The sequence below is a fragment of the Lolium perenne genome, chromosome 4 (assembly GCF_019359855.2).
Source record: "Lolium perenne isolate Kyuss_39 chromosome 4, Kyuss_2.0, whole genome shotgun sequence".
Lineage (NCBI taxonomy): Eukaryota > Viridiplantae > Streptophyta > Magnoliopsida > Poales > Poaceae > Lolium > Lolium perenne.
Window position 1 is genome coordinate 254,225,602 of NC_067247.2, and position 10,099 is coordinate 254,235,700.

The following is a 10,099-nucleotide window of genomic DNA, read 5'->3' on the forward strand; positions in this document are numbered from 1 at the left end:
TCGTCATCATCATCGGCAGAGCTGTTTAAAAACAGCGCGCGGTTAGCATACAAGGTGTCAAGAAGTATAAGTAACAAGAGTGTAAACGCTCACAAGTCCAGATCATCTTCGTCCACGAAGAAACTTGTTGAACCCTTCTTAGCAGGAGGAGGCGAAGCAGCTTCGTCGGCATCATTATCTCCTCCTTTAGGACTCGATTCAGCCAAAGTGATAAGATCATCATGTACCTGCTTGCGACGTCTTCTCTTGAGAAAGGCGTCATCTTCAGCAGTTTCCTCCTCTTGGACATCGCTGTCCTCAAGGGCGTGCTGAGTATCCTCGGTTCATTCAGAGTCGTCATCGTCATCCTCTAATACCGCTCCGCTCTCGGGTGAGGGAGGATAACATTGGGCGACAGTGGTAACCTGCGGAAGGATAACGTGTAAGGCACAAACAAAAAGAAGGAGTAATGACGGTAAACGAAGGACGATAAGGTTACCTCGGACGGAGGATGCTTGGAATCATAAGGAGGGCGCGCCGATGTCAAGACGATGGTGTCCTTGGTGCTGAGGCATGTTAGGCGACGAACTTCGTTCTGGAGCTCATCTGCCGAAAGGTCGGCAGAGTTGACCCTCGACTTATCGTTTTTGCCAGCGAAAAGCCACAGCTGATGAGGGCGAGACGTCAGCGGCTGCACTCGACGTTGTAGGAACACTAAAACTACTTCAGTACCACGCATCGTCATGCCTCCTGAATTCTTCAGGATGACAATTTGCTTGAATAGCTCATCGGCTGTCGCCTTTTCTTCGGGAGAAAGGGCGTTGTTCCAAGACTTCTTCTTGTGAGCCACCAAGACATCGTCAAAAAAGGGGAGATTTGAACGCCGCCCAGAAACGGCAGGGTCCTGAAGGTAGAACCACTTGTTGCGCCAGCCCTGGACGGATTCCTTCATCGGATAGTCGAAGTAGTCGACCTCCTTCCTGACAACAAAGCCAACGCCGCCGACAACAGGGGGCCGTTGCTATCATTATGACGCTTCACATAGAAGATCTTCCTCCAAAGGCCCCAGTGGGGCTCAATGCCGAGGAAGGCTTCACAGAGGTGATAAAAATGGAAAGGTGGAGGATGGAATTTGGGGTCAGCTGCCAGAGCTGAATCCCATAGAAGAAAAGAAGGGAGCGAAGGAACTCGTGCGCCGAAAGAGAGAGGCCACGGAACAGAAAAGCGACAAACATGACGGTGAAGCCCTTTGGGGGACTCGGGCGAGAAACCTGACCTGGGAGACGAACGTCATCCTAAGATGCGGAGATGAAGCCGAGGGCGCGAAGTTTGTTGATGTCGCGGTTGGTAATGGCGGAAGCGCTCCAGTCGCGGCTAACTTTGGCCGCCTCCGATGCGCTGCCACTCTTCTTTTTGCCCATGATGAACGAAGCTTCTGATGGAGAGGCAGAGGATAAGGAGGCTTGAAGGAGAAGATGAGCAGTGAACGGGGTAAAAGGTAAAAAGAAAGGAGGCTCTCTATTTATCCCGTAAAAATTTGAGCCCAGACGTGGCCATAACTCCACAAAGCATCGTGGGGAGAGAAGCAGATCTGACTGTACACGTGGCGCTAAAAGAAGGAGTGGAACCGGCGGCCCATTATTCCCACGTCGCGCGAAAAATGAGGAGACGCCTCAATCGCCGCGCGTGCATTAGTTAAGACCTAAAAACTGCCTGCGCGGGACTAGGGTGGGCCCGTCCGGTCAAGTCCTATCAGTTGGCCCACACTAGTTACACGTCAAGTCAAATCCCGTCAATTGGCCCACAACTATGACGTCATAAAAAAAATAGAGGCATTCGAAGGAAACATGAAAAGTCATCGGATGAAGAATTTGAGTCCACGCACGGATTGCAAGCATCCGAACCTGGACTCGGGGGCTACTCCCATCGAGAGCGCTGACGCGCACCCGATAAAAAGAAGATTCGACAGAATAAGCAGTCGAAGGAATAAGGTTTGAGTCTTTATCCAGACTCGACGTTTACTCCCATCGGGAGGACGTGGTGTACACCCGTTGAAATTTTTTTGCATTCCAGGATCATGCCCGGGGATTTGATTCTGTGTAGAGTAACGTTGTTTTGCCATCAGCAGTTAACCAACAAAAGTTGGGCACGTTACTCATTATTCTTTGCGTAAAAAAATGTATCAGATGACCTATGAAGACTTGCGAAAAACTCGGCAGAGGAAAGTATTCGAGTAGTACAACTTGAGTCTACGCACGGATTGCAAGCATCCGTACCTAGACTCGGGGGCTACTCCCATCGGGAGCGCTGACGCGCACCCGATAAAAAGAAGATGGAGCAAAATCAAGATGAACAAGAACAATGAAGGAGAAGAATATCATAAGAGGACATGCATTAGTCTCTACCCGAATTATCTTCGGCTAGACACTCGGGGGCTACTGACGTGGGCATTACCCTTCGGGTAACCAGTATTGCCCTATCCGATATTGACAAATTGGAGGCCCATGAAGATACCTGAAGGCGAGATGGGCCACTAGGTCGGCGCACCAGAAGATTCCTTGACGGGCAAAACAAGGAAGCGAACAAACAAGGAAAGATTGGATCTAAACTACTGTAAACCTAGTTGTATTTGGTTAGATCTCTTGAGACCTGGCCTCCTATATAAAGGCCAGGAGAGGGGCTGCCGAGGGACACGAACAATCTTAGCAATCTTAGCCAGGAAAAGCTTAGAGCTAGGTAACCCTAGCAACAACAATCTCGACTAGATCTCAGCCGAACTATTCGGCACCCCATTGTAACCCATTGTCTTCATAATAAAAGAACAGACAGGCAGGACGTAAGGGTTTTACCTCATCGAGGGCCCCGAACCTGGGTAAATCGCTCTCCCCGCTTGTCTGTGAACCGATGTCTCGTGTCAGCCTACAGGATTCCATCAACCCTAAGCCCCTATCGGAGGGCATTGGCGAGGAGTACCCTCGACAACTGGTACAACCTTAGACCCAAATATCATATCAATGGCTGTTCTAGAGTACCAGGCCCGGATATCCATATCACACGCGCATGTCAGTCAAAAGGATCTTGCATGCAACGGAACAACCAGTTAAAGGTACCGTAAAATAGCCATCTCCCAAACACCTTGAAGTATTGCCCAAAACTGAAAAATACTATGGTATCAAGAAACTGAGGCTCAGTTTGGCTGTGAAGTATTTGAAAAACCAAAGTATACCAAAACTGAAGAATTTCATCACCTGGGCATTGGATATTACTGCAGTTTTGACAAATCAAATTATTTTGAAGTTTTTAGAATAGTGTGGGTTGTTTGACTAGTGTTGTAATTATCTCCGTAAACTAGACCTTGAAAGCAAGCGCCTGAGTCTGGCTGTTCCGCTCTATATGCTCGCGAACCGTGCCGCCGTAGTCCGGCTGCTCCGCCTCGCTTGCGAACATCGCCGACGTGAAACTGACCAAAGTACGAGACCTATCCACACGAAGAGACCAAGCTCATCCTTGTTGCACCGAGCAGTTGGCGTCATACTCGCACGAGTAGCTGCTCGCCTGCTCCCCAAGTCCATTCATGGGCGGCAGCTTCTTCAAGAACCTACAGAATCCGATTCTTTGGAGATGGTGCAGGTCACTGTTAAATCATCTTGGCCTAGACGCTGTCTGGGACACATATGGGATTGTTGTTGCACATAAGGATCTCAAGACGACGACTCACATGAACCAGAAATAAGCAAGAGGATGAAGGGTAAAGGCAGGCAGGCATCACTGTTTCAAATAGTTAGATGACATCCTTTCCTATGTCCACGGCTGCGGATGATCTAATATCGTGAGAAAACATGGCGGCTGCTGCTGTTTAAGGATGAGGTCGTAGCGAGCCAGGAGTCGGTCGTTTTTCTCGCTTCCTCAGTTTTCAAAAAAAGAGGTCTGGGGTTGATTTTTAAATACTTCAAAAATATGAGATATTGATGTATTAATGTTACAGTATTTGGTCCTAACCAAACACCTCAAAGTATTATAAACTGTGGTATTTTTGAAAACTGTGGTATTCTTGAAATACTTTAAAAATACTTCACACCAAACGTAGCCTGAAGTATTCCTTGTTCGATGCACTGAAAATCAATACTTCAGTTTGTAATACTTCAGCTTTAGTAATACTTTGTTACCAAACTAAGCCTTAAGCGTTAACCTGCTCCGTTTTCTTAGGTACTCGAAATGATCGAACTTGTTAAAACTAAATTGACCCGCACGGGCGCGAGGGACCAAAGCCCTCGAAAATGAACATAACCAAACCCAGATTAAAAAAAAACTTAGCGCCAAAAACAGTCTAAGCAGTCTGGCGCCACTTAGAAAAGCGGGAAAACGAAAACTGAGGCCGCGCGCGAATTTCAAATTTCAGGACAACTGAACAGCCACCGTGCATAATTAGTAGCTCCCATAATCATCGCCAAATTAACAGCACGCCATCTCTTTCGCAGCCATGAGAGTACATCTAGACCTCAACGCCCTGCCAGATGAAGCAGGCCAAGACGCCAACGATGTAAAATTCGACGTAGCGGTGGCCGGCGCCGGAGAAGCCGGGTCTCAGATTGATCTTAACGTCGAGCTTCGCCTTGCGATTGGATGTTTTACGGGCGAGCCGAGTCGTCAAGCAGTCTCGCTGCTGCTACCGCCGGCCGGGGTTAAGGAGGAGCAACCAACCGTCGAATCGAGGTGAGCGAGTTGATCCTAGATTCCACCGATCGATCTCCTCTTCTCTCTTGATCTTTACCCATTTCCACCCCTCGCGCAGGACCTGCCGTGGCGCCCGCAACAAGATCGACGGAATGCCCAAGAAGAAGGCCGCGGCGAGCATCGCCGTGGACCGCATCAGCCAACTCCCCGACGAGCTCCTCCACCACGTGCTCGCCTCGCTGCCGGTGGACGAGGTCGTGCAGACCTCCGTGCTAGCCCGCCGGTGGCGGCACCTCTGGAAGCGCATGCCTGTCCTGCGCCTCGTCCACCCCAGGCGGTTCGCGGGCGCCGTGGATTACGACAGGTTCGTCAACCATGTCATCGCCCTCCGTGGCGATGCGCCTCTCGTCAACTGCGAGATCGAGTCCCATCTGACCAGGGATGATTACGCTGGTGAGCCCGACGAGCCCGATCCAAACCCGTACTTCGATTCCTGGATCCAGTACGCCCTGTCCTGCAAGGTTCAGGTGCTCAGGGTCGTCGGCGACCATGTGGGCGGCGAAACACAGCTCGCTCTGCCTTTCATCTCCCAACACCTGGTGAAACTGGATGTTCAGCATTTCTTTGTGGACCCTGACGTTCTGGATTTCTCAAGCTGTCCTGTGTTGGAGGATCTGAAGATGCAGGAAGCCGGCTTCTGGGTGCGCAAGATGTCATTTCCGTCGCTGAAGCGTATGTGCATTTCTGAATGCAACTTCCCCCCGGATTACCGTGTCTGTATATCTGCACCTTGTCTTGTTTCACTGCAACTGCTTGATTGTCAAGGCAAGACTCCTTTGCTTGAAAGCATGCCACTGCTAGAAACAGCGTCCATCGATCTCTCCACAGGGTGTGAGGATAAGTGCGGAGGTTGTGCTGACCAGACCTGTGAAGGCTGTCGTGGTTATGCTGTTGGTGGTTATCAAAGTGTGCTTCTCAATAGTTTGTCCAATGATGTCAATTTGGAATTGAGAGATCAACCTAAAGTGGTATGATTCCACTTGCACTATACCTTCTCTTGCTGTTTAGTAATTGCCATCTGCTATTTAGTTAGACATGCGTCAACACATCCTTAAACAACTTGTTTTTTTTCTTTTACTATCACATTTTGTTTGATATACAGTTTAGTTAGTTTCTGGATGATTGTGATAAATTGTCTGTACTATATGGATTATACTGTTGCAATTTCTTACACCATACAAGTCAGAAATTTTAGACTGATTGATTCTTCTCAAAATCTTTAGCCTCTATTGTTAATATCAACGTTTAAGATGCAGAAAAACGTAGAATGGCATAATGGTTTATGAGTATTTCTCACTGCATGATCCTCTTTTAAGACACTAAATATTATACTTTGTCCGATCAAGCACCTATACTGTTGATTTCTTGATGTGAGCCTTCAACTATTTATTTTTGTTGAAATGAACCCTTGGATCATTATATTTAATTATATGGGGGCTTGATAAGAAAAAAAGAATAATCTACAGGCTTAAGGTGTAGTTCTGTGTTTTCCCTTTCATAAGCGAATTAAAATATCTACCAAAAGTTTCTACCAACCTCAATTATTTCATTTCATATGCTGGAAAACTTGAGTTTCTGATTTGCTTATACTTCTGCAATTTGTCCAGTATATCTACAAAAGGGATCTGGAGTCTTACCCCACATTTGGCAGACTAAAGACTCTTTTGCTCGACATGTGGTGTAGGGCTATTGACCTACATGCACTAGTTCGCATTCTTCAGCACTCGCTAGCTCTTGAAAAGCTCACTCTTCAGCTTCGTAGTGATGAGGTAGATTTTCTGGATTTATGAGACCACTGTACTACTGATGAATGAAGCATGTTTATTTTGTTGATCTTACTAAAATGCCTTGTGTCCTTTAGAGGTTCCTATGTGCAGCCCGAGGCGAAAGAAAACATGTTAAAATAGAGGAATCATTTGCATGTGTGCATCTTAAGGAAGTCAGCATTGAATGTGAAGAGCGCTAAGGGTCAAGGATAAGGTCAATCAAATTGTGAAGATCTTCAATAGAAGTGGCGTACTTTCTGAGCATATCAGTTTCAAGAAGATCCCAAGGCCAAAAGCTTGTAAGTTAATATTGATGTTCTTCATGCCTTACATGTCTCTAATTCTAAAAAAAAACATGGAACCATCTTGTAGCAATTATATTCTAACTTCAACTACTCACCAAGTAGAGTATATACTAACCTTTTACAATGGCATCCATATTCAAGATCTGTAATCCTTTAGTATGAGCTGTTCAGAATGGGTACATGTCTCACCAGGATCAGGGTGGCACTAATAGTTGAAATACATTTCTATGGTGCATTGGTGCCTACAAATCTGATTAACTGCTAACAGAAACAGTTGTTGTTTCCATCTTACAATACAGTTTACTTCTATTGTTTTAATTTCCTCTCTTCTACCCTAGTAAGAACCACCAGTTGGTGACTGCTTCAATTTTTCGTTTGAGCCTGTGACCAGTTTGCCTATTGTGGGTTGACAGTGCTGCTATCTCCGATCACCCCTAATGACACTGATCAAACCAACCGACCTGCCACACTTTTGACCAAAGGCTGAGACACTGGTCATATGTGTTACCCCATCAGTATATCTACTCCGATAATTATTCCAAAGCTTTGTCTTAACTTCTGGTTAATAGTAAATTAGGTCAAATTACATACATGTTTGTTACTAGTTCTCTGCTTCAAAATCCTTATCCTAGCAACCATAAATTCCTTGGTATATTGTACGTAGTAAAACTGACGTGGTGCTCTTCATGTTTGTGCAGACTGTATCCGGGCTGTGTCACCTTCATTCTTTGATCCCAACTGGTCGGGTGAGGACTAGGGCGCGTGTTTGGTGATTGTGTGATATTGTTCCAAGCCTTCCGTTATTTTGTTTGTCCAACTCTTTTATTATGTCGCCATGTGCTGGCTGTCGGTGTAACTCAACAAAAAGAATCTGGTTGGGTATGTCAAGACGTTACTAGTATTTATCTGTTGTCAGCAATGGAAATTGCGGCATGACTTTGCATCTTTAACTTATTTGCATGGATGCATAATCCCTTTTTTCAAAAGAAATGTTGGGTGAAAAGGTAAGAAGATTGTGTTATTTGATGGATGCTACCACTCTTTAGGCATAGCAGAATTATCAGCGCCAGTTCTGTTAATTTACAACGGGGTGAAGAGTGTAAATTTGCTGAGAGCCAGGGATAGAAACACACTAGTCATTGATCATAAGAGATGAGTGCAGTGTTTGGCTCCTGAGGCCTTTGGATAAAAAAAAAAGAAAATGGTATTTAGAAGTTCTAAATTTTGTTCTGGATACCTACAAGTGCTCTCTTCATACCTTCAAAGTTTACTAAATAATAGTATGTTGCATTTTGGGATGCAACGAAAAACAGAAAATTGCAGTTCCAAAAGGTAAAAAGATCTCGATTTTCCTCCACATGTTTGAAATGATATTTTTTGTGAAAACTTATTCGTACTAGACCTGAATACCTGCATATTTTTTCTCGGAATTATTTTAATCACCTCTTGGATGAAGTCTGTTTTCATTGATGATCGATGCTATATTTCATTGTCACTCCCAGCTGAACTGTTCGTATTCATTTAATTTACAATGGGGTGGAACACCTCCTCCGCCATGCGGCAACACCTACATGTACTAGGTGCCTATGGCATGTGGCCTCCGTATTGACAACTGTTGTGGAAGAAGATGAACAGTCTGACACGTAATTCATATTTTGATATTTAAATGACAATCACATGGCTCCAGCCATCATGTTGTTATATGATACACATCATATATTACATCATATATCATCTCATACAAATATATTGAAATCTTGAAACTATACCACATCGTATGTACTTGCTGCAAAAAGAGAGTTAGATGGCTCTAGACGCTCTATTGCAAGTTTTACCCAAGTTGATAAATTTTATTACACAACATCTACATCACTATCATTAAGGGTTAATTGCTCTTTCCTATGCATCCCGTTTCCGCACAATGAAGCGACCAATCAACTGTATAGTGCGTCCGAGCAACATAGAAGGGCCGCTGACCAGGGATATTCACTTTGGCTCATAGGAGCATTTGCTCCCACTATGTGAATCTACATTTCGAAGTGTCAAAAAATTCTAAAGTAAATTTTTTCATGTACATCTACACATTTTATGTTGGTGCACAAGTTTTCAAAAGAAACTAAAAAAAATTGTGGATCCTGTAAAAAAGACAAATTTTGATGCTATAACACGACTACGTACATGACATTTTTTGTTTTTTTTTGTACACGCCACATAAAATATTGTTTTCCATGAAAACTTGTGCACTAACAAAGAATGTCACGATGTACACCAAAAAATTTATGTCAGAATTTTTTTGACATTTTTAAAATTGTTTTTTAATTATTTTGTATAATGGGAGCATTTGCTCCTATGAGCCAAAACGCCACCTCCCGCTGACCACCAGAAGATTGTAAAAAATTGCGTTCATACAGTGGGAGTTTGGCAAGATGCATACTAGTGAGAACCAACAAAAGATGATACTACCACCACACATATACTTGCTAGATCGAAATAAAGCAACTAAACATAGATCTGCTCCGATGCCACTGAAGGGGATTGTGTATGTATTTCCAAAATATATACTATGTAGTCCATGAACACCCAAAATCTATACTATGTAGCTGCAGCAAAGGGATTTGGTTGGTATCGACTCACCGAGTAAAGCGGAAGAGATGAAGATAGTGATTCAGGAAATCCACACAGCTAGATGATACCTCCAAGCCACGAGGATATATCGTCATTGCTCCAAGAATCGAATAGGCTATTCCTTCAGCATAGTCCACGCGTCAGGCGATATCTGCAATGGTTTCGCCGTCCAGGGCTAGGCTATCGCAGTGAGAGTGTTTCAACCTTATGACGTGTGCAGAGAGGGAGAGAGAGATACGGCCAACCAAAGGGCCATGGGAGACTTCGAGAGGAATTTGCACACAAATTGAGGTGGGGGGCCTCTAATTGTAGGTGGATAGGGGTCACAAACTTGGGGAGGGGGAAGCCGCCCACCCTAGGTCGGTGCGGCCTCGGATGGGCAGGTCACCCCAATCATAAGGCCCACCTTTCGAAAGGGTGGCCAAGGGAAGGGGGCTGGCGCCATGGGCCCTTGGGGCCTGGCCAACTAGCCTAGTTGGGATGCCCTGGCTGGCTCCCTGTGGCCATGGTGTCCTGGTCGGCCACCTTCACCTTTATTTCCACCAAAACTTTTCCCTCTCTCTTCTTCCCGTGTCCACCAGACACTCTAGATTCCAGCGAAACAAGGTTTCCCCAATACGAAATATCACCGGAATGATTTCGAGAATAATTCAATATATATATATATATATATATATATATATATATATA

General features: G+C 45.0%; 1 protein-coding gene across 1 annotated transcript; it reads left to right on the forward strand.

The window, feature by feature from the left end:
- Positions 1-4,466: 4,466 nt before the first annotated feature.
- Positions 4,467-7,721, forward strand: LOC127328463 (putative F-box/FBD/LRR-repeat protein At5g56810). Its single transcript, XM_051355057.2, has 5 exons — positions 4,467-4,692; positions 4,772-5,681; positions 6,321-6,482; positions 6,575-6,778; positions 7,483-7,721. Exons 2-4 carry the CDS (start codon positions 4,806-4,808, stop codon positions 6,677-6,679), a joined length of 1,143 nt encoding a protein of 380 aa, XP_051211017.2. The 5' UTR covers positions 4,467-4,692; positions 4,772-4,805; the 3' UTR covers positions 6,680-6,778; positions 7,483-7,721.
- The last annotated feature ends 2,378 nt before the right edge of the window (positions 7,722-10,099 follow it).

Bases quoted from the DNA above. Each gene is read 5' to 3' on its own strand.
- LOC127328463 (XM_051355057.2), top strand. From the start codon at position 4,806: ATGCCCAAGAAGAAGGCCGCGGCGAGCATCGCCGTGGACCGCATCAGC. The intron at 5,682-6,320 runs GTATGATTCCAC...CAATTTGTCCAG, and splicing joins TGAGAGATCAACCTAAAGTG to TATATCTACAAAAGGGATCT. The intron at 6,483-6,574 runs GTAGATTTTCTG...TGTGTCCTTTAG, and splicing joins TTCAGCTTCGTAGTGATGAG to AGGTTCCTATGTGCAGCCCG.